Genomic DNA, 25005 nt, shown 5'->3' on the forward strand with positions numbered 1-25005 from the left:
AATGATATGAAAAAATGTATCATACAAGCAGATTTGTTCAAATACTGAAAAAGGTCTTGGTCAATACACATTTTGAACAGTAACAAAATCTTTTAGCATGGATTTAATGGCACATAATAGGTATTACACTGCCTCCTCAAAAGGATGTATTATATAAGATTTAATTTTATACGAATTTTAAAATCCACGAAGGCATTTTGTCTCTATAGTTTTGTTAAATCCTTTAACTTAACTGGGTGCACATACAAATTTAATTCATACAAAGTTTGGGCAGAAGTTTTTTCCTAAATGATCTACCTTTATTTACGATAACGTAAGTAATAGGTATTCAAAATGTTTATATTAGATTACAGTCCATTTGTACTACAAGAATCTCAGAATGCAGCACATTTAACAAGCAAATGAAAGATCCTCTTATTACAGAAGTGTGACAAAATGGGTGTTAACTTCCTAATACACTCTATGGCTATATCCTCTCATTGGATAGTTTCTCCTCAACAAAGACAGTGGCTAAAATTTAAACAATGGTTGCAAAGCACTTTGGGAAAGAAGAAATGGCTCCAATAAATGCTATGCAATATCTGGGAAGTTAAAAAATTTCAGATAATATTGTAATAGGAATTAGAGTGTTCTTAAATGAAATTACATCACAAAATTGCCTTTTCTAAATCTTAGAATTTTTGCTATACTGCCTATGTATCCAAAAGGAACTTTCTAGACATCTAGGATCTTTTCCAATTTATATTCAACTTTGTTCATGTGTCAACCAAAAATAATTAAAAACAAAAATTGGGCTTCCCTGGTGGCACAGTGGTTGGGAGTCCGCCTGCCGATGCAGGGGACACGGGTTCGTGCCCCGGTCCGGGAAGATTCCACATGCCACGGAGCGGCTGGGCCCGTGAGCCATGGCCGCTGAGGCTGCGTGTCTGGAGCCTGTGCTCCGCAACGGGAGAGGCCACAACGGTGAGAGGCCCGCATACCGCAAAAAAAAAACCCAAAAAACAAAAAACAAAAATTAAGACAAAATAAAAAATTGAAATCTCATCCTACTGGATTGCATTGTGTCAAGAGAGGAGTATGTGAGAAAGCAAGCAGCAAAATTTTTAGCTGGATCAGCAACTATAATTAATTACAGATTGGAAGAGAAAATGAAAAAAATATGTTAGAGTTGCCAATTCTTATATTTGGACACATTAATAGAATAAAAGATTTTCCCTACAAGTTTAAGACAAAGGCTGGGGTTTCACACTTATCACAGAAATTATGCTTTTAGGACTTCACATCATATTTATGATTGGGCATGATCCTAACAGCAATTATTTAATAAAAATTTAAAAAACAAAAATGTTTAGAAATAAAGAGGTAATTAGCACCCCTCCCCCACCCTGAAACAAAAGAAGTCCATTATGGCTTTGATATCCCTTGTAAAGAATTAAGTAGAAGAGTATTGCCACATTTAAAAATAATTTCACACTAATAAGTATTTTTATTTTTTCCGTTGCTTTTGATTTTGTGTCTTTGCAGTACTTATTAGGGAACCTAGACATGTACGAATTCCAGCAAGGTGGAGCAGAGATCCAGCTGCCTCTTTGAGCTCCTCATCAATTTCTTGACACGACTGTTTATGCATCTTTTTGTCTGGCTGCCCTTTTCCAGAGGTATCTGCACGAGCCTGTGATGCATAGCCACTGTCTCCAAGAGGATCATCTTCATAATCAACGTCTGTATCTTCTTCACTGTGAAATCCTTCACTGCCATCACTTCCTACATGGCTACTCTTTGGGATAAATTCATATACCTCATCCACAGAAGACAGGGAAGACACACTAGACCTGGATGCACAACGCTGTGCTGTCATGCTACTTGCACTGTAATTGTGGTCTTCTTTTGGATCAATGCTGGTGGCTGAAGAATCACTCTCGTGTAATCGCATAGCACTGGAATGATTAAATGCATTGCTGTAACTCCTTTTTTTTTGCACTGCTGTTTTAAGAGGAAGAGGCTTCTCACCTGTGGAAAATAAAGCTTCCATCAATAAATCAAATGCATTTGATTGCAGAAACAGGCCATTTAAAACTACTATAGGGCTTCCCTGGTGGCGCAGTGGTTGAGAGTCCGCCTGCCGATGCAGGGGACACGAGTTCGTGCCCCGGTCCGGGAAGATCCCACATGCCGCGGAGCGGCTGGGCCCGTGAGCCATGGCCGCTGAGCCTGCGCGTCCGGAGCCTGTGCTCCTCAACGGGAGAGGCCACAACAGTGAGAGGCCCGCGTACCGCAAAAAAAAAAAAAATAAATAAATAAAACTACTATATCACTCCTGAATAAGTGCTTTAGATTGGTAATGTTTTGTGGATTTTTAAATTTTATGCAGACCATATCATCCTGTAGATATTAATGTGAAACATTTTTAAACCACTTAATGGTATGTCTTGACCTTTCCATGGACAATATAATTACTTTGAGCTGCTTGCACAGAATGCCTCAATATCAATGTGCCACTGGTTAGCTAACCATTTACTTATTGATATTTAGGTTGTTGCCAGTTTTCCACTATTACAAATAATACTGCAATGAAAATCCATCCACACGCCTTTTCTTACACATACGCAATATTTTTCTAGGAGAGATAACAAGAAATACAATTAACAAGTAAAAGAATATGCACATTTTAAGTTTTAATTGGTATTTCCAAACTGCCTTCCAAAATGGTTGTACCAATTTATATTCTACAGTGTATGACAATACCCACTTCTTATACTTAACCCCTAATATTATCAATCATTTTAATTTTTCATAATCTCATGGACAAAAAAGATAGTATCTCAATATCGTTTCATTTTGCATCTCCCTGATTTCTAGAGAAGCCGCATCTTTTCAAATGTGTGTTGTCCATCTATATATTTCTTCCTCTGAGGCCCACCTATTCATATATTTTGCTGACTTTTCTGTTGAACTGTTTCCTTATTTCTTACTTATAAAATCTTTTTTATATACACATGTATACTCAATATTATTCCTTTGTCTGTTATATAAAGTGAAGAAATATGTTGTCCCAGTGTTATGCTTAAAGATATCTGCTGTTGTCAGAACTCTAAAATTTTGATGTTTAATTAAATTTACACAGCTTTTATGGATTTTGCATTTTGCATCTCATCTCAAAAAAGGCTTTTTCCATTTTAAGGTTATAAACATACTTTTCTGTGTTTTCTTATTCATAGCTTTCATTTTTACTTTTAAATCTTCAAGCTTAATTTCTAAGTATGCCATTTATTTCTTCATTTCTTGGTCAACGTAACAAGATCTATCACAGCATTAACCTCGATCTCTCAATTGCTCACATAAATTAAAAGAAATATAATAAACAGAAACTAAGTTATTCAGATGAAAACACAATCTAGTTAGAAAGAAGTAATTCTGCCTGTAACAGTGAAATATTTTGCATTCTAAATGACATTTGAGGGACTTCCCTGGTGGTCCAGTGGTTAAGACTCCGTGCTCCCAATGCAGGGGGCCCGGGTTCTATCTCTGGTCAGGGAACTAGATCCCACATGCCGCAACTAAAAGACGCCACATGCCACAACTAAAGAGACCACATGCTGCAACTAAAAGAGCCTGCATGCCACAGCGAAGATCCCACGTGCTGCAACTAAGACCTGGAGCAGCCAAATAAATAAATATTTTTTAAAAAATGACATTTGAAAGGCACTCACAAAAAATGTATTTTAAAAAGAAAAGCATGATTGCTTACATTCCAAAATTCCTTGTTCTATAGAAGTATTTAAAAGCATCATTGCAGTGGCAGCGTCAATATCAGATTCTGAAAAAGGAAAAGAGTGATAATATTCATGTTCTTTATAAAACAGAGTCTATTATAAAGGAGAATTAAGAGGTACTAGAGATAATGAAAGTTCTCTTCTTTAATTATTCACAATGAAAATAAGAACCTGACCTGCATTTCAATAAGGATTGCCCTTAAACAGATTAAATTAGCCAAGAAAACACAAAAATATTAATACTTTAGTCTTAATTATATACAAGCCTACAAGTACTACAGATTTATATAATACTCAAGAGCTAACATAATTATGGATATTCTATAAGAAAAATGGGTTTTAAAAGGCTGGTAAAATCAGCAGGTTCTATTCCAGAGGTCATTATGCTCTCATACCTACTTCTGTACTAAAAGTTCACCCCTCTCCATCTTGGCCATCTCTGTTAGTCTGAACAATCGTGACTGAATAAAAGTAAAATGGTATACTCTAAAATGTGAAGGAAAAGTTAAAAAATGTTTATAAATTTTAGGTTATAAAGAATAAGTTTAAAACAAGACTGATATGAAACCCCCCATTTCTATATCTCAAAGCTGGAAAATTTTTATTACCCCAAAGTTTTGCATTTTACTTGTAATATCTAATTATAAAGTTATTTTTGATAATAAATTCATGAGGATAGTGACTTGCTTTCTCCTCATCTTGACCATAAACTCTGTGAAGGCAGGAAATGTTTTTGACCTTAATAAACAGGCTTAAGTAAATCAGAAGATTGTTGCTATGAAGGAGCACATAATACTATACTCTTTTCCCTTGAATAAAATGTGATCTCATGAATCAGAGTCTCTAGATCAATGTCTTTCCAAATAGACTGTCAGCTTCCTTAAGATAGGAATCATGTCCTATCCTCTTTATGTTCCATAATGCCTGGAACAAATAGTGGTTCCTTGATAAATGTGTAAAGAATATATTACATCTTTGCCCTCCCTCCTTTCCTTAGATTAAGCTGATTACCACCAAATTACAGAGTCCTTGGCATGTTCTAAGTATTATTAACTTAGAAAATGGACAAAGATGGGCCTCGAAGAACAATAGAGGTGGGATTTAAACCTGTGCAGTCTACCTCCAGAACCCAGGCCTTCAATTTGTACTCTATCATCATCCCTTAATACTTACTAAGCATCTATAATTAGAGTAGGAAATTTTGTAGAAAATTACCGAGTATACTGGAAATTCTCTATTCTGTTATTCATTCAATAGAGTGTCCTGTTATGAGGCTGACATCATTCTAGGCTGTGAGAACACAGCAGAAAACAAAACAGGAAAATCCCTAACCTCTCATAACACAAAGAAATACAGTATATCAGAGTGAAAAACACTAGGGAGAAGAATTAAGGGGGAAGGGAGACAGAGAATGAGGGGAAAGGTGGTTGCAATTTTAAGTAGAGGTTAGGGAAGGCCTCAAGGAGAGGTAACAGTTGAGCAAAAACCTCAGGGAGGTGAGAGAATGAAACCATGAAGACATCCAAAGGAAAAGCATTTCAGGCAGAAAAAAACAGCAAGTTAAAAAGAATTTGAATCAGTGATTCCCACATGCCACAGCCACAGAGGCTAGCAAAACAAAGACCTCTGCAATTCCTATCTTTCAGAATGAGACCTGACTACAATATGATAGAGTTCAGTATTCTAACATGTCTTTGAAGAAAAAAAAGTACAGCTATAGCCCATATTGTATATCTGTGTGAACTGGAAAAAAAAAAAAAAAAACTTGCCTCCAGGTGAATGTTTCCCTATACCAAGGCACACAGCTTGGGGACTGGAGTGCGGGCTGATTTCAAAGCCCATTCACTGCCTCAGCCAGGTGTCCTTGTGCAGGGCACAACTTGCATGGCATTATACTAACAGAGAGACTCCTGCTCCATGAAATAATTAAATATCTACCTTGTTTCCAACTTTATTTAAAAAAAAAAAGGGAGTGGTAGTGAGGGAGAGAATCGAATACTGAAATGCATTATAATGAGGAAACAATTTCAGGAAATTTATTAATCTTATAAATGAAGCACCTATAAAACATTCTTAATTTCTGAAATACAATACCTAAAACTAAAGAAAATTGATTAAGAGACTTATCCTGACAAAATAAGAAAGCTGCATGAATACCATTTCCTTTCTTAAAATAATAACAAAATTAGGTACTGTTTCTATAACAGTAGAATGATAGGAAAAGTGTTCCTTAAATACCCTTATTTCTTGTAGGAATTTGTTACAGGCAAATTAATTTGAATTTTCCCACATGAAATTACTTCTTTGCAAAAACTTCTTTGCAAAAGGATCTTATCTACATCTGATTTGTTTGGTTCAGACCATTTGTTAAGTATGCTTCCCACAATGCCTTGCCAATTAACTAAAAAAAAGTTTAACTTCAGTGTTAAAATAAGCACCAGAGAAATGATCGCAGACACTCGGTAATCAAGAACACCTGGTTATCAATACAATCTTGAACTTCTTGGAACAAAAACTGTCTGTGTAGATTTTACAAACAATTTTTATTTATAGTACCAAATCAGTTTTGGTATTAAAATTAAACTTAAGACTTATTTGTTTATTGTCACAACTGAACACACTTCATAATGCTTTTTTTCATTAGTAAGTACTTCACGCTGTTTTAAAGATGGCGCTGTGGTTTTAATAAACATACTATTAGCTATATTATTTAACATATTCAGTTCATGACGAATGAAAATTTGGTTCGTTTATAAAGTCTTTTGTATATATTTTCTCTGACACTATTTAGTTTAATCCTATAATTCACTTCTAGTTTACAGTCATTTGTCATTAGAGCCATCAAAACAGTGAGTTAAACAATAACAACAACAACTTAGTTAAAAGTCACATTACTTCCCTTTTTATCCTTCATAGTTCTGACTGGAGTTCAAAATATGCTACTGATTTAATAACTGGTTCAAATAAATCTCCCTAAAAAGTGTTAGTTTATGCCTCCTGGTTTATATTTTCTTAGCCTTGATGCTAAGAAATTATTAATAATAATTGAGAAAAAAATTTAAAAGACATCAGTCTTAACTATGTGAGAGTTATAATAAGACAAATAAGTTTCTATCATCTGATTCTCAGTCCATTTGCTTAAGGAATGATATGAGAACCAGAGGCAGAATTTAAATGGTTATAAGCTAAGTAATAAATATACTAGGATTTACTGCCTTTATCAAAACCAATATACACATTTACAGAGCCTCCAAACAGAGAAGCTGTTTCTCGTGATTCTTTAAAGTAGGAGAGCGATTTCAAAAAATTACTAAGACTTTAAGCTGCTTGGACCACCAGTTTACTTTCATTTCAATTAAGATAAAATTATGCTAATTTGTAACCTTAAATTTGAACTTAGATATGCACTTAGCCCCTAACTTCATCATTAACTGTCTAAATTTCATATTTCCTTGTAGTATGCTAGTGCTCAAGTATAAATACTAAAATTTACTAACTAGAATATAGTTCTGTTTTTGTCTTCTTTGTTCACTGATATATCCTTGGGGCCTAGAACAGTGCCCAGCACACAGTGCGCTCGATAAATATTTTTAAACAGATGAATTTACTCCAAACCCACACCAAATATTGACAAAAACAGGTTTTGTTTTGCTATCTCAGTATGAGATTCCTGTGCCTCCTGTTGCCCGCTATACAATACTGTAAAATAGCTATTGGCAAGATGAGCAAAAAAGATTAGACTTTAAAAAAGATGATTCTGTGAAGTGACAGATGAATCTTATATTGGATTCTAATACTGGAGCCAACAATGAAACTTCAGTGATCTTTACAAAACACAAAACTGACAATATCATCTCATTCTTTAAAGACCTTCAGCAGTTCCTCCAACGCCTAATATCTGGTAGGAGTGCAGGCTCTGAAATCAGAGTTCCTTCTATACCATTTACTAGTTGTGTGACTTTGAGAAAGTTACTTAATCTCTCCAAAGTTCAGTTTCCTTATTTGTAAGAGAGGGTAACAATACCTCAAAGAGTTGCTGTAATGCATGCGAAACACCACAGTCAGGAACTCAATGCGAATTAATGTTATAGTTATAGGAAGAAGTTCAAATTCATTATGCTAAATAAGCTCTCCTTGATTTGGCTACTGCCTGCTTAAACTTCTTCATTTGCCTTGCCCACACTAAACGATCACATCTACAGCCACTGGACCGAGGCTACCTGGTCCTCTTCTATGCTCTTAGGTTTCAGCCATACTTACCGACCTGCAGTTCCCAGCAACTGTCCTCCACCACACCTCTACCCAGAAATATCCTCCCAACTTCTGAGGCCCAGAGCTCAAGCATCACAGTTTCTTCTCTAAGAAGCCTTTCCTGACCCACCTCTAAGCTTAATTTGCCACCCACTTCCTTTTCTCCCAATGTACTCTGCATAATTCTAGTCAACCTTCTTCAATTAAACTGTATGTTTTCTGAGAGTAGGGCCTGGGTCTCTTTCATCTCTGCATATCCCAAAGCACCCAGTTCAATGCTTGGCACAATGGAGGAATTCAAAAAGTACTTGTAGAATAAACAGTTGAATGTTTAATCGATTTATCGTTGTATTTTTCAAACTTTACCCTAGAAATAATATCAAGAGTTATGAAAAAGCAAATTTCCTCAGAAGTCTATGAATATGTGCTAGAGCAACCTGATTTAATTATAAATTTTCTTAAATTTTTGTGTGGTATTACGTTTTCCTGTTAAAACTCATGAGAATTGTGTATTCTATTCCAGGACAGACTTGCACTGGTTGACAGAATGCCAATCACCCTCCCCACCAAGTGAATTACTAGAAAGGGAATAGGCCTAAGACTCACAATGATAGAGATGGAGGGAAGTAAGGTGTTAGCAGTCACGGAGAGATGTAAACTCATTAGATGAAGAAGTACCTATGCTCTAGTTGTGGAAGCTGCTCCCCAAAGGAAGAAGAAGAATTTGGATGGAATAGAACAAGAGCAAGAAGAAATTCCAAAGAAACCCCAGAATTCAAAGGAGAAAATGTTCTCAAAATGCGTATATGAACTAAGCTTAAAAGACTAAGGGTCAGAACTCACTGAGGCAATAAAAAGATAAAGGAAGTTTCAGCAATACCTAAATGTAAAGAGAGCACATTTACTCATGCAGGTAACAGGAAAATGGAAAACTTATGTTAATATATCACTAACCTGTAACACTAACTATGAGTAGGGGGGGAAAACTGCAATTTCAGAATTTTGACCTACTTTTTAAAAGTCTACAAAATTCTATAAGTTAACTTATTGCTTTCTTCCTAAATTACAGTTCTTTACACTTAACCTATAAAAGAAATTCGTAAAACCATCCCTAACTCAAAGGCCGTACAAAAACAGGTGGCAGGCCAGATTTGGCCCATGGGACATAGTTTGTCAACCTCTATTCTAGTCTGACAGACTTAAAAACATAATTCTCTACTGCGGGCATTACTAAGAAATATTTCCCTATTTTCAAGGAAAAGTATACATGAAAGGAAATGAAAACAGGGATATAAAACAGTATACACAGTATAATCCCAGTGGAGAAAAAGTGTGTGTGGGAGGTGGGGGGTGTATGTGCATGTATGTGCATGCACGCAAACATATCTACTCATGTGAAAGGCATAAAAAGGACCAAAGCAATTATATTAAAATGTGAACAGCAGAGGTGCAAGATAGATAGGGGTAGGGGATTAAGAGGTACAAACCACTATGCATAAAAGAAATAAGCTTTAAGGATATATTGTACAACACAGGGAATAGAGTCAATCTTTTATAATAACTATCAATGGAGTATACCTTAAAAAATTGTGAATCACTATGTTATACACCTGAAACATATAATATCAAGTATACCATCAAGTATACCCCAATTAAAAAGTTAACAGCAGAATAAAGGGTAAGTTTTAGTTTCTTTTTTATAAATGTTTTTATTTTCCAAAACTTCTACAATGAACATTTAATACTTCTATAATTAAAAAATAATTAAACAAAAATTCTGATTTTTGATCTGAGTTTTTATGATTTAAAATACTGATCTTTCACATACCTTTGAGAGTTCGCACCTGGTTCTGCTTGAGTACAGAGCTTAAGTAGTGAGGTGATAAGGAACCACTGAAAAAGAGATAAGACAAGCATACTTATAAAAGATCTTTATTTCACATTTTATAGAACTTAGTTACAAATACAACTAATTTGTACAATAAAAAGCACAAACTATTTTTACCTTGTTTTCTTTGCTAATACTATTCAGTTTAGGAAGAGTCTGCCAAAGCAGAAAGAGCATAAGATCCAAGTTTAAATCACAACTACTTGGGGGTTCTTAGGCAAAATAATTAATCTTTTAGTTTCTTCATCTGTAAAACAGGAATAATTAAACCTCCCACATAGGGTTGCTGTGATAATTAAATAAGAATAATGAATTTAAAATGCCCGGAACAATAGACAATACGTAATAGTTACTGTTTGATTTTGTATTGGATGCCTAAGTTTGATATGATATTAATACAGGTGTTACTATAGAAATAAAGTGTTTATCAAAACAATGTTTAAGGAAGACTGTATGGTGATGACAAAAAACAGATAAGTTCCTGATTTAATCAATAAATATCGGTATCAAATTAAACTTTCTATATTCATGAAAAAAGACGAGTGGTTTTTTTCTTGTTTTTGTTTTTTTAGTTCCAAAAATTAAGACATTTTTGGGACAAACTATTTCTCTTCTTTGGAATTTTTGATAGTATTTAAAAAAAAATCTGTTTTGCTAACCAAATTAAAAGTCTATTTCTTAGTCACAGTTTTACATACTCTATAGATCATTCTCTTCCTCAGACTTACCAATTATGACATGAAAGGGCTACACAATGTTGTGTCAGATGGAACTGTCATTTTGCCAAACAATGATAAAGAGAAAATGTTTCTAAAAATATTAAGGTAATGTTTTAAAGTCAAAGATTATAATCTTTATGCTGTTGTTTTATCTACCTGTTTTTAAACCACAAAATCAGCTTTATTTAACATATAAACATATGATAAAGCTAAAAAATATAAACATGAAAATGCATCATATCAAAGGCACAGGAAAGTGTATTTTTGATGGTATATGAAAAAGAGTGCCAATTCTCCCATTTAATTTTAATAAAAAATAACATTGCTAAATAAAACATGAAAGGACCATCAGCAGAACTTACCATTAGTTTCTAAACTATTATTTTTTTAACTAGGACATCTCATAAGCACCAACATTAAAGAAGGTATCAACTCCCAAACAATGAGAATATAAACTCTGATAACGTCTTTTCTAGGTTTCATTTCATAAGGATAAACCAGTTCTTCTTACAATGATCCTTCTAATCTACTAATACGGTAGATAAGCTTAAATCTCAATGAGTACACATGTATATATATTGCTGACATTTCAACTTTAGTCTTACTAATTTTTTTAACTGTATCTCAGCTATAAACACTCCTCTAAAAGTCATCTAATAATACTTAAAGAAAGTAAACACATGAAATGTTGATAACTGTTGCAAATGGGAGTTCACTCTTTCTCCCTACTTTTGTGTATGTTTCAAAATTGCCATGTATTATTTTATTAAAAAGCTTAAAGAACTTTTTATAGACTACCCTTAAAAGTATCTTGACAAAATCTGTCATTTTTAACTAAAATGAATATATGTAATAGAATTTTAAAAAAAGATTCTGAAGGTTTCTTTAAGAAAAGGAAACAATCAGATTTAAGGACATCATATCATTTTCAGATTTAACTTAAAATTGGAAAGCTATAAGATCAAATTGAGCTATAAGATCAATTTGATCACTGAGTTAGAAAACAGAAGCCAAGGAAAATCATAATTATATTTACCAGCAGAAACAAAACAAATAAAAAACTCCAAAGCATTATTTTACTTGACAACATTTAAAAATTTGAGACTTGAACATAATTTTCTAATATTAAACATGTTGTGAAGGAAAAAAACTTAAAATAGAAAAAGAAATATAAATATGTATATAAAAATGCTGCAATGACAAATTTAATTACCTTATTTAAAAATTTTTAAATATACTTTTACTTTCCCATGTCTTCAGGTCAGCATTAGCACTGCAGACAATTTAAATGGTTTAACCTTTACAAAAAGGTTTCAGGTTATACCTGAAATCATATTATCACTGTCTTTAGAGATTAGTTAGAATATTATTAACTACATTTTCCAGAATTTATGTTCTCACTTATCCAACATCCTGTTTCCTAGTAAGTTAGACTATAAGTAAAAATGCCTTACGCTAATGTCTTATTCATAAATCTCTATATAATTAAAAAACAAAAAAACACTACAACTCTAAGTTTCTCCAGCTCATATAATGAAATCTTATATATCACAGCTGACATTTACATGTTAGACCATGTACCTTTGTGGTGATGCAGGAGGGCTGTAAAATGTTGATTTTGAGGGAAAAGGTTGCTTCTTCAGTGCTTGCATAAGGTTGGGTTTATATTCTGGATCAACACACCATAAGGAGCCTTTTCCATTAACCTAGAATAAAATATATAAGAATTAGTAACCTGGAACTTTAAGACACACAAAATCAGTGTCTGAATGTTTTTAATAAATGTGTGTGGGGAAAAAACCCCAATAGTACCTTTTGAATACAATGCAAAAGTTGAAGTAAATTTGCTAGGAATGGACTGTGTGACTAAAAGCCCCGGAGGCAGACTGCCTGGGTTCCTATCCCCTGCCCTGCCATTGACCCGCTGTGTAATTTTAGGAAGGTTAACTAACCTCTATTTCTCTGGGCCATTATTCCCTTATTTGTAAGGTATGGATAATAACAGTACCTACCTCATAGGTTTGTTCTATGGATTACATTATGCATAAAGTACTCTGCACATTGCATGGCACATAGGGCCACAGGACTGCACAACTCTAGGACATGGCATTCACATCACATTCTGTGAGAATGATACAACACCAAGCTGTGCAGAGAACAGCATGAAGGGCTGTACAAGGTGGCCCTCCACATGCTAAGATGTCAACAAATGTTACCCCTTTTCATTACTGTTAAAGAAAGAAAAGATTAGGTAGTGTCATTCTCCCAAAAGTGCTAAACAATATATTAGGTGATGCATATAAAAATAACTTTATTTTCTATGGCATTAACACTAGTGTTTAGTTTCCCATTTAAACTGTTTAAATTCAAGGCAAACAATTTAATGAAAAGATGGCAAAAGTCTCAGAGAGTAGTTAAGTCAAAAACTGAGGCATGGAAAAGACTCCTGTAAAAGATAAAAAAGAGGAAGAAGTATCAACACTTCCCTCAAGATGGTTAAGTTACAACATTCGAGGAACTTCTGGATAATATGGTAATGGGCACAAGAGCCCAGATTTCATGGAAATAGTCATTAGAATCTAAAAATAATACAATTTGTATAATTTCTGGAAACTAGAGAAAATATAACAGAAGTGCCCACTAAATTGCAAATGGCAGGTGCCTGAAAGACTGGCTTACCTGCTCCACAATTCCCCGAATATGAAGGAACAGCTTACCAGGAAGGTAAGTAGACAACATACCTGAAGAATCTCACGAAAATGATCTAATGTGCAAGGGGAAAGGCCAGGCTATGAGATAATTCCTTCAAATAGGTTTGAAAAATGCTGAGTACTTTACCTCTTTCCTTCTTAGAAGGTTACATTACATATTAGCAGATTAAGGGTCCTAAACAGTCCTGCTTTAATTAAACCTGTTTTAAGAAGTTTCCCAAAGTTATTTGACACAGAACCTCTTTCTCCCAGGAAACATCTGAGGAAGCTAGTGTTCTGTGGAACACCTATGAAAAACACTGATGTAATTAATGAATTCTTGGAGAGTATACTTTCCAAATATTAACAGAAAAAACTACAAACATTGATTGGACCATGAAGAAAAATAAATTACCCTTTAAAGATCACTGTAGCATAAAAAGAAAAAAAAATATCCCAACAACAAAATTCTCTGACCACTTGGAAATTTATAAACACTCTTGTATTAAAAAGATATCCAAACTACAATTACAGATTATCTAGTAAATAAAAGGTATAAGAAACAGTTATATAAAAACTAAGTGGGTATGGTCAAATGCCACACACACTAGGCGAGCTAGTCAAACTAAATAACTGAAGGACTTCAGGAGCTGTAAGATCACCTGCAAACTCTTCCTTCAGGATGTATCTTTCCTACTTCTTTAGCTGAACATCCATCCCTACCTATACATCCTGAACAGTCTGACTAGATGCACATCCCTACAAATGTACCACATCTACCTACAGCTTACATACAAAACCCTATAGCCATGCAAAGAGGAGGTCCAATTGCAAATTCATCCCACACTGCCCCAGAGCTAAACACTACTTGTACAGAAGTTAAGAGTACAAGCCTTGGAGGAAGAACACCTATTTTGGAATCCTGGCTCTGTCACTTAACAGCTGTGTAACCTTTAGAAAAATGTCTATGTTCTCTGTATATTAGTATGCTCAAAATATATATAAAACAGTACCTACCAGACACAAAAGCACTCAAACATTGGCTACTACTATTGTTATATTTTATGTTCATTTTCTTTGTAGTTTTAAAAATTGTTCCTGTTTCTTCCAGTCTAATAGCATGCAAATTTGTTTTTCTGTTTCTATTCCGCTAGTTACTTATACTAAATTTCAATAAACATTTTTGAAGATATTTAATCTCTTGAAGATACAAATGTCAAAAATTAAATATAAGGTATAACCTGACCCCCTCCCACCATGATGTACAAAACTTCCTCAGAACTAACTCACAAGATTAGTGAGATTCAAACTGTTAACTAATTTTTGTTATTATATTACACCTTTGCTATTTCAAAAGCCCTTTCTTGGGGTTTCCCTGGTGGCGCAGTGGTTGAGAGTCTGCCTGCTAATGCAGGGAACATGGGTTCGAGCCCTGGTCTGGGAGGATCCCACATGCTGTGGAGCAACTAGGCCCGTGAGCCACAACTACTGAGCCTGCGCATTTGGAGCCTGTGCTCCGCAACAAGAGAGGCCGCGATAGTGAGTGGCCCCCGCTTGCCACAACTAGAGAAAGCCCTCGCACAGAAACGAAGACTCAACACAGCAAAAATAAATAAATAAATTAATAAACTCCTACCCCCAACATCTAAAAAAACCTTTCTTAAAATTTGAATTACACTTCACAACATTAACAATTATATAGACAACAATAAAACTGACCTGTGTCCTATTCCCCTACTCCTTTTTGCTTGTATAAAATCCTATATGATATAAGCTATTATCACTGCTGAAGATTTAATGTGATAAATTCCAGGGTGCTTCCATTTCCTGAACTCTTTTTCAAGGTAACATTAGCCTATTACTGAGGCTTTTTTATCTCTAAATATCATGTCGTAACTATTATAGCAGAATGGCATAATGGCAAGAATACTGTTTCACATGTTTTCAAACTGAGGTGCTAATCATTGCTTATTGATTGGCTACTTGATAGTGGACAAATCACTTAATCTCTAAGAGTGTCCTCTCATATTTTATCTGTAGAATTAAAAAAACAGGCCACTTCATTGAGTTGTGATGAGAGTCAAATAAGGTAATTTATATGTAAGCGACATAGAGCTGCAAACTAAGTGAATACTAAGAGATTATACTGAAATTGGCATATATCAATAGTAAGTGTATATGGCTTAATAACAATATATTCCTACTCCTCTTCTAAGAGATGAGGGAGTTTTTAAAAACATCAACAATAAGAACAAAAATCAATTAATTCTGAAGAGACAAAAGTTAGAAAAAAAAAGAGATGAATTAAATTGATAAAGGAAAAACATTCTTGTCTGAGGAAAAGTATGGTAATTGAGTATAAGGCAGTTTTTAACATCCTAGCAACTTAAATGTATTGGAAAAGAAAAACCATGGGTGTCAAATCACACTGTAATATAGTAAGAAACATACCATACTATCAGGTGAAACTTTTTCTGGCCTACAGCAGCAAGATATCACAAGTACACTAAACAAGTATTTGAAATTTTAATTTTTTTCCAAAGGAAGTCAAATTTTACAAATGTAGTTTTGAATTAAGTGATGGAACATCTTAAATTAGATATATTTTCAGTCACTTGGCCTAAGTGGTAAATGTGTTTTGAAGATTGGGAAATAAAACTTTAAAATGTTAGCACCCACAACATCCTTTGCCCCCAAACCACTTCAGTTTCATACAGAAAAGATATGCATGAATTATTTTTCATATATTGACTAAGACAATTATTTTAATAATTCTAACCATGTTCTATCTTGGTATTCCTGAGATTATACTCCTAGAAGCTGTTTAGTTCAAATCTACTTTTAAAATTCTCTTGTGAGAGAACTGCAAATTATTTTGATCTTTTAAGAACTGCTATTTCTTTGAAACAGCAAATTGGAAGAACTAGTACTGAAAACTTGTAGTTCAGGGCAGTTAAGTGTCTTGAGTAAGTTCTCCAAATAACAGTCTGGTTTATGTTACCATGGCAGCACTTCCGTTCACTGGGTCTGTTCACAAACTATCAGTAACAAGATAAAATTATGTATTTGCTAATCTATGTGTTAGAGTCTAGAGCAAAAAACTTATTTGTAATCTAAGTCTCACTTAAAAACTTTGCTTCTTTATTAAGTTGTGCTTAGATGATGGAACACAAGTAATAAAGAGTTTTAGAAGTATTGTTTTAAAATAAATTTGCCTATTACAAGACACATTTTTTGTGCAATGGAAACAGGAAATGTGCATTCTCTCATGTACTATTTTGCATTTTGGAACTCTAAGGCTTCTGGACTTATTTGGTAAAGAACCACAGAAGCTTTTGAAGAAATGAGGAATATATTAAGAATTGAAATTTTAAAAGATTTATCTTAATGGAAGTTGTAAAGAAAACTGGGAGAAGAAACAATGTTCCCTATTCCTGAAATGTTTTTATGTACCTGCCCTGTACATTTTAATAGTTTCTCCCCTTGACTACCTTTTCCAGTGGTTTTTAAAACCACTAAATTTAAAAGGGCATTCATAACTCTTGCTTATAGTGTGAGCTTTTATGGTGGCTTGCATGACTTCCTTTCTTGGGATTTAGCTATTGAAGCAAATCACGGCTACAAAAACGTACAGACTAAAATTGTACTAAACCAGGGAAAACTTCTAATTTCATGTTTCCCAGTTAAAGTCTCCATTAACTGTTTTAGTTTGGCTTTTACAAAAAGTTAGAAAAGCAGATTTAAGACTTCAGTGTTGGGCTTCCCTGGTGGCGCAGTGGTTGAGAATCTGCCTGCTAATGCAGGGGACACGGGTTCGAGCCCTGGTCTGGGAGGATCCCACATGCCGCGGAGCAACTGGGCCCGTGAGCCACAACTACTGAGCCTGCGCGCCTGGACCTGTGCTCCGCAACAAGAGAGGCCGCGACAGTGAGAGGCCCGCGCACGGCGATGAAGAGTGGCCCCCGCTTGCCACAACTGGAGAGAGCCCTCGCACAGAAACGAAGACCCGGCACAGCCCAAAATAAATAAATAAATAAATAAATTAAAAAAAAAAAAAAGACTTCAGTGTTAACATTTAAAACATAAAAACAAATAAAAACAAAAAACCACCATGTCTAGCTTTTGTAATTTTAAAATTCTGAGACAGATAAATGCCAAGCCAAGATTTTTAGACCCATCTTTTGAGAGTGGTAACTATGGTATGGATGAGGGTAGGAAACTAATCAACAGCTATACCAGCTGGCTGGGTATCAATATCAATTTGTAGTTTGACCTGGACCTTTGTCAATCTTGTCTTCTTTTGTGAGATTACTATATCTAGATAACAGCTTTCATCAGAAAAGTGCTTTCAAGGTTGCCAAATTCAGTTCCAGCATCTAATGGAAGTAAGTATAACTTGCTTGCCTTTTGCCGATTGGAAGAGAAATACTGTCATTTTGAGGCATTGATTCAAGAAGTATTTTATAAATTAAAAAAAAAGAAATTCACAAGCCTTCCCAATCCCACTTGAATGTATCACCTTCTGTCCAAATTTCAGACATTTAAGTAAAGTGACCCATTGATTTTCGTGAAGACCATCACCTACCAGTTCCTTCCCTCTCACCCCGAGCTGTGGCAATAGCTGGCTAATTTTTGTGCCAATGTATTACAATTTCTGTATTTAGTCTCATATTCTTTATTAGCTCATAAGATAATTTCTTTCTCTTTATCACACTCTCCCTGAAATCTGGACTGTATGTTTTCCCACTCACTAGCTTTCACTTCCTTAACTCCTTTCTTTCTCTAAAGATTCAAAAACGCTCAGGTTAATTATATAAATAATGCATACAATTAAAAATTAGGGAGAAGAACAAATCACTTTTGATCACTAATACAAATTATACCACATTAGACATATTGTTCTAGAACTTTACCACAATGAATATTCTTATATATTGAATGCATCTCTTTGTGTGCAAGTATGAGTTCTACTTAAGGGGAGAAATCCGCATCTGATCCACTAGATCAAAGGATACGCACGTTTCTAATTCTAATAACTACTGCCAAGTTGCCCTCATGAATGGTCATACTAATTTACACTCCTATTAATGGTGAGAAACTATTGATATTTATTTCCCCATATCCTCAACTAATAAAACATTAAAAAATTTTGCAATCTAATGGGTAAAAACTGTTTTTTTGTTCTTTTAATTTGTATGTCCCTGATTGCTAGAGAGGATGAACATCTCTGCATATGTTTATGGCCATGTGTATTTCCTCCTCTGTGAACCCCCTGTTCATATTCTTGTCAATTTTCCTATCAGGTTTTCTTTTTCTTATTGGATGGTATGTGTTCCTTACATACAGTGGTGTGCTGCTGACTGTAAACATCCCCTATCCACTTCGCATTTAATGACATAATGTTGGTAGCTCGAAAGTGGCCACAATAGAAATAACCACTGTTCATATATTTTTAATTCTAATCTTTTGGCTGCTATTTGTCTCAATCACTTCTTAGCTAATCATTTTCAAGTTTTTTTGCAGCATTTGACACTGTTGCTCATTCACACGTAAACTGACTCTCCCTGGCTTCCATTATACCATACTTTTCCTATACTCTTCTACTGAAAATCAGTGCTGAGGGCTTTTAAACTTAGAGCTTTAATACCATAATGTCACTACCATTCCTGTATCATATTTCTAAATATCTAGTAGACAGTTCCCCTTTTACATCCCATCATAAGCATAAACACAATAGGTCTAAAACTAGAAAAGAATTAAGGATACAGTTCAAAAAATAAAATCTTATAATGCATGGTGGAAAGGATACATCCAAAATTTCCAATGCTTTCAGTCATCTGAAAGGAAAGTTTGACTGGGACAGGGGGATCTGCTTCCAAAATGGCTCACTCATATGGCTATTGGAAGGAGGCCTCATTTCCATGCCACAGGGGCCTCTCCACAGGGCTATTTAAGTGTCTGTATGATATAGCAGCTGACTTCCCACAGAGCTAATCAGCCAAGAATCCAAGATGGAAACCATAATGTCTTTTATAACCTGGATTCAAAAGGCACACTCCATCATTTCCACAATATCCTCTTGGTTACACCAGTCAGCCCTGTGCAGTATTGGAGGGGACTACACAAGGGCACAAATACCGGAAGGTGGGGCTCATTTGGGGGTCATCTTGGAGGCTGGCTATAACAGAGACTGATCCTTTGAAATTGCTAAGGCTTTGTTTAATGGCCTAACCACATAGTTGGCCTTCATAAATATTCCATGTGTAGTAGAGAATGTGTTACACAGCAATTTATTATATAGCAATAGATAACTAATAAGCTCCTTTAAGTTAGTTCTAAGATGATGATGTGTCCAAATGTCTTGCTACCCAGGGTGTGTCCATGGATTAGAGGCATCAGGATCACCTGGGAGCCTGTTAGAAATGAAAGAGCCTCAGTCCCCATCCTAGATTTGCTGAAGCAGAATCAGTATTTTAACAAGATTCCCAGATGATCAGTAGGTACATTCAAGTTTGAACAGCACTGTCCTATAAAATCCTTCAGTTACCAAAAAATATAAGTACTTGTCCTTTTAACTTTTATTCTAAATAAGAATAGGAGATTTCTGCTACCACTTGGGGTATAGAAAGCCATAAAAGAACATCACTTCCAGCCTAACCAGAAAAAAACAGGACTTCCCTGGTGGTGCAGTGGTTAAGAATCCGCCTGCCAATGCAGGGGACATGGGTTCGAGCCTGGACCAGGAAGATCCCCATGCCGCGGAGCAACTAAGCCCATGCACCACAACTACTGAGCCTGAGCTCTAGAGTCCGCGAGCCACAGCTACTGAGCCAGTGTGCCACAACTACTGAAGTCCACACGACTAGAGCCCATGCTCCGCAACAAGAAAAGGCACCACAATGAGAAGCCTGCACACTGCAACGAAGAGTAGCCCCTGCTTTCCGCAACTAGAGAAAGACCATGTGTAGCAACGAAGACACAACACAGCCAAAAAAATTTTTTTTAATTAATTTTTTTTTAAAAATTAAAAAACAAAATAGCCTATATAACCATAATTTTTTATGAGCCTATCTGAGATCTAAGGCTGCAAGACAACAGAAATAATTGAATTTTGAAGTATGACAGGTCCTGTGAGGAGAGACGAAACATATGAACAGTTTCACATTTGGTAGAGCATGGAAGAAGTGGCAGTCACAATAAAAGGCAAGAAAAAAAAATACTCAAAACTGTAGGCAGGCAGGAGACCGAAGGAAGACACCCTTGGAGATGGAGACAGATTTGCAGAACCTACCACGGTCTGAGGCTGGAGCAAAGATACCAGGCAAAGCCCATTCATGCTCCAGGCCCTGAATGAGCATAAGGTGAGATGAGGTGTCACTGTGGCAGAGGCACAAAACCTGCCTAAACCCTGGACAAAGCTCCATACGAAGCAAAAGCAGTCTGCCACTGAGAAAGAGGCAAAGTACACTCCTCACCTCAGTCCCCGGGAAAGGATGGCTGCTGTTGGGAGAAAAGTACAAAACCCAGCTATCCTCACATTTTACTGACACTAGGCAATGTATTCAATACTACATGCCATTAGAAGGGCAGGAAATCTGTTCATGCCCAAATCCTTTAAAGATACAAAGCAGAGATCTGCTGCTGCTGGGAAATGGTCACTCACTTGTACCTAGAACTTCCCACTGATATTAGGCAACATCTACTCACCATGATGGGAATGAGCAAGAAATTGGCCTGAGTGCTGGAACAGTGCTGTCCAGTAGGAATTTATACAATGACAGAAATATCCTATCTTGTGCTATCCAATATGCCAAGCACTAGCCATATGTAGGTAATTGGCTATTGATGAGTGCAGCTCTAGACTCCACTCTGAGTAAATGGGAGAGACTGTCCGCTCGTGGAGGAGACAAGGAAAGTCCCACTCTTGAGGCACAGGTGTACAGAGTCTGCTTAAGACTAAAACTGGAGCAGAAGAACCGAGAAACCCACCCTGTTCACACTAAGAACTTTGCACCAAGTAACAAGCAAGAGCAATCTATTGCTAAGGAAGGGGCAAGAGTACAGAGAGAAATATTCAACTCCTCTCACCTCTAAATGTGTCACAAAGTGAAAGATGGAGTTGGAGCAGAAATGCTGAGAAAAATCACCTGACATTCCAGGCCTCACACTAAGTACAAAGTATCAACAGTCCATCTCTGTAGGAATGTGAAGACTATGGTACACTGAAGGTAACTATGACAACCACAAAACCCAAACCCAGTTCAATTATTTACTAGATTGACCAATACCTGTTCATACTAACAACGTGACAGAAGTAGAGGAATATCTATTTCTGGATAGAAATATTATTTACCTCAGTCTCTACCATTCTTTAACAAGCAATGGCTGCCACTTAATCCAAAATTATGCAACACACAAAAGCAGGAGATAAACAATCAACAAAACCAGACCCAGAGATGGACCAGATATTAAAGTTATCAGACAGACACTATAACTATGATTAATATGCTTAAAGATCTAGTGGGAAATTTTAACAAAAAGATGGTGACTATTTTTTAAAAGGCAAATGAAAATACTTAAAAATATGAAGACAACTTTATCAGGCTAATCAGCAGAATGAACACAATAGAGGGAAGAATAAAACTATAGAAAGATCGGGAGATTGGGATTGACATATATACACAAATATGTATAAAACAGATAACTAATAAGAACCTGCTGTATAAAAAATAAATAAAATAAAATTCAAATATTCAAAAGAAAACCCCCACAAACTATAGAAGGATCAATAGAAATTATCCAAACTGAAACAAAGAAAGAAAAGAGTAGGAAGAGGGACAGAGCAACCAACAGGTGAGACAATAGCAAATGGTCTAATGTATTTTTACTTGGAGCCCAGAAGTAGATGGTGAACCACAAGAAATATGTGAAGAGATAATGAGGAAAAAAAAGTCTAAGTTTAATGAATGACAACAAACCACAGATCCAAGAACCTCTGAAAAACCAATGCAGGATAAAAATAAAGAAGAACACACCTAGGCACATCATAATCAAACTGCTAAAAAGTAGTGATAAAGAGAAAAATCTTGAAGACAGATAGTAAGAAAAAAAAATTACAAACAGAACAACAAAGATAAGAATCGTAACAGACCTCTCTTCAGAAACTATGCAAGCCAGAAGAGAGTAATGTCTTTAAAGTACTTAAAAAAAACCCTGTCAACCTAGAATTCCATACCCATCCTCCACCAAAAGGTTAAAAAAATATTTCATTGCTAGTAGACCCAAACTATAAGAAATGTTAAATGAACTTCTTGGGAAAAAGGAATTGATCCAGATAGGGCATCAGGATTAGTCAACTTTTTCTGTAAAAGTCCAGATAATAAGTGAATTAAAATTATTTGAAGGTAGACTGTGATAAATTAAAAACATGTACTGAAAACTGTATAGCAACGAGTTTAAAAAAAAAAGAGTAGCTAGTAAGGCAATAGAAGAGATAAAATTGAATCATAAAAAATACTCAATTGACAAAAAGGCAGGAAAAGTGGAGAAAAGGAACAAAGAACAGATACAGCAAATAGAAAAAAAATAACGTAATGACAGATTTAAATCCAACCATATCAATTACATTAATGTAAATGATCCACACTCCAATTATAAGGCAGAGATGGTCATGTTGAATAAATAAGAATAATACATAAATATAGTGACAAGAACATTATAGAAACTAAGAATAGAAAGTTATAACATTAAAAAAACTAATTATAACTGAATCACTTTGCTGTACACCTGAAACTAACACAACATTGTATATTAACTATACTTTAATTATTAAAAGTTTTAAAAAAAGAGAAAATAATAATAAATAAACCCTAATTTATGTACCTATAGTAGACTGAAAATAATTCTGCTAGTTTATATCAATACTGAAGAAATTTTAAAACTTCTCAAATGAAAGCAAACGGTGAATATAATTAACCTCAAGTTGAAGTAATCTGATTGACTATTTTTTGTCTTCCTTTGATTTCCTCATATGTTAAGATCTCCATGTTAATTCTCCCCCGCCTCCCTAAATATAGCAATGTTCATAAACACTGACCTTGCCATGGCTTCTTTCCACTTTCTGAAAACATTTATTCAGGGACAGATTATGTCGAACAGAATTCTTCCAGCCTGTTGGTGCAGTTGCAAAATATGGGAAGCGGTTCAGTATCCAGCTATAAATTTCTTTGACAGGCAAACATTTATTTGGAGAGTGTTCAATAGCCATATAAATGAGAAGACTAAAGGAGTATGGGGGTTTTGAAGTTGCTGATTTTTTTTCTGGGTTCTGATAGCACGACGGTCCTAAGGATGGCACATCATCTCCCTCTATGTCATACAATGGACTAACAATTGGAAGACCCTCACTTCCAAAGCTGAACTTTGTTAGGAGATTAGTACTTTCGTGAAGCCAGTTCAAGTTTGTGAGTTCATCATCTGCTGACTCACTGTTCACTAGAGTGGCCTTTGGCCTGGCAGCATCAACAGCTTCAGGCAAGCTTCCCATTTTGTAAATCTGGCTTAATCCTGCAACCTTTTCAGCTCCTGGAGTTTCAGCTCTCTTTTCTGGAGTCATTCCAATTATTGGACCCATTTACTCTTACAGTTCTGCAACAAAAGAAACAATTATCAGTCAATGTAATACTTAAGATTCGTAAACTCATGGAAGAAGGAAATACATATTTAAACACCCCCAAATCAGAGAAATTTTGCAATCAATATCCCACATAATATTTAAGTACAATATTTGTATAACAAAGATGCTAAAGGTTACTATACAGGGTACAGAACTTATTTCATGTTATTTGAAATGACTGCAAATAAAATGCAGCACTATAGCACAATATGTACAGGTGATATTAACAGAATTAAATAATGTATTTTGAATACTTTAAAGTCCCTAGGTCATAGTAACTACCTAATAAGTAATGTTTGCTGTTATTAAAAATGAACAGATTATTTCTTTGAATTATAAAACTCTATAATCTATTCATCTTATGGATCTATGACTTCACTGTAATTAACAGTCATACATATGGCTCAATACAAACAATAACCAAATTTAAAATAAAGCTCAAATAATAATTCCAAATAAACTTTCCTCAAATCTGAAATACCATAAATAATTTCTAATATTTTTATAGTATATCATACTAAAAAGATAACATTCCTTAATCACTAAATTCGTTACTAGCAAAATTATATTTACTATAAATTTATTATTTATTTGTAAATTCCAGTTTGTTTGTTTTTTTTTTTTTTTTTTTTGCGGTACGCGGGCCCCTGACTGTTGTGGCCTCTCCCTTTGCGGAGCACAGGCTCCGGACGCGCAGGCTCAGCGGCCATGGCTCACAGGCCCAGCCGCTCCGCGGCATGTGGGATCTTCCCGGACTGGGGCATGAATCCGCGTACCCTGCATCGGCAGGCGGACTCTCAACCACTGCGCCACCAGGGAAGCCCTAAATTCCAGTATTTTTAACTCTTCCTTCTATATTATCTCATCAAGTACTGACAGTGAGAGGTTGACATTCTCTTAGTAAATTCTGAACTGTCACTGTATTTTCAAGGGGAGAAAAAAAAGCTGTTTCTAAACTATCCTTTTTTATTTCTATTTTCTCAATAACTTTTGTTTTGCTTTTGAAACA

General features: G+C 35.2%; 1 protein-coding gene across 2 annotated transcripts; it reads right to left on the reverse strand.

The window, feature by feature from the left end:
* Nucleotides 1-1486: 1486 nt before the first annotated feature.
* On the reverse strand, nt 1487-23954 carry FOXN2 (forkhead box N2; the record flags this gene model as incomplete). Of its 2 annotated transcripts, XM_079721186.1 has the most annotated exons (5): nt 1487-2010; nt 3749-3817; nt 9853-9917; nt 12213-12337; nt 23418-23954. In XM_079721186.1, the coding sequence occupies 5 exons, from the start codon at nt 23952-23954 to the stop codon at nt 1487-1489; spliced, it is 1320 nt and encodes a 439-aa protein (XP_079577312.1). The 2 variants fall into 2 exon arrangements, with proteins under 2 accessions (XP_079577312.1, XP_079577313.1); XM_079721187.1 differs by lacking the exon at nt 3749-3817.
* Nucleotides 23955-25005: the final 1051 nt, after the last annotated feature.

Source organism: Hyperoodon ampullatus (assembly GCF_949752795.1).
Source record: "Hyperoodon ampullatus genome assembly, chromosome: 15".
In the NCBI taxonomy this organism is placed as follows: Eukaryota; Metazoa; Chordata; class Mammalia; order Artiodactyla; family Ziphiidae; genus Hyperoodon; species Hyperoodon ampullatus.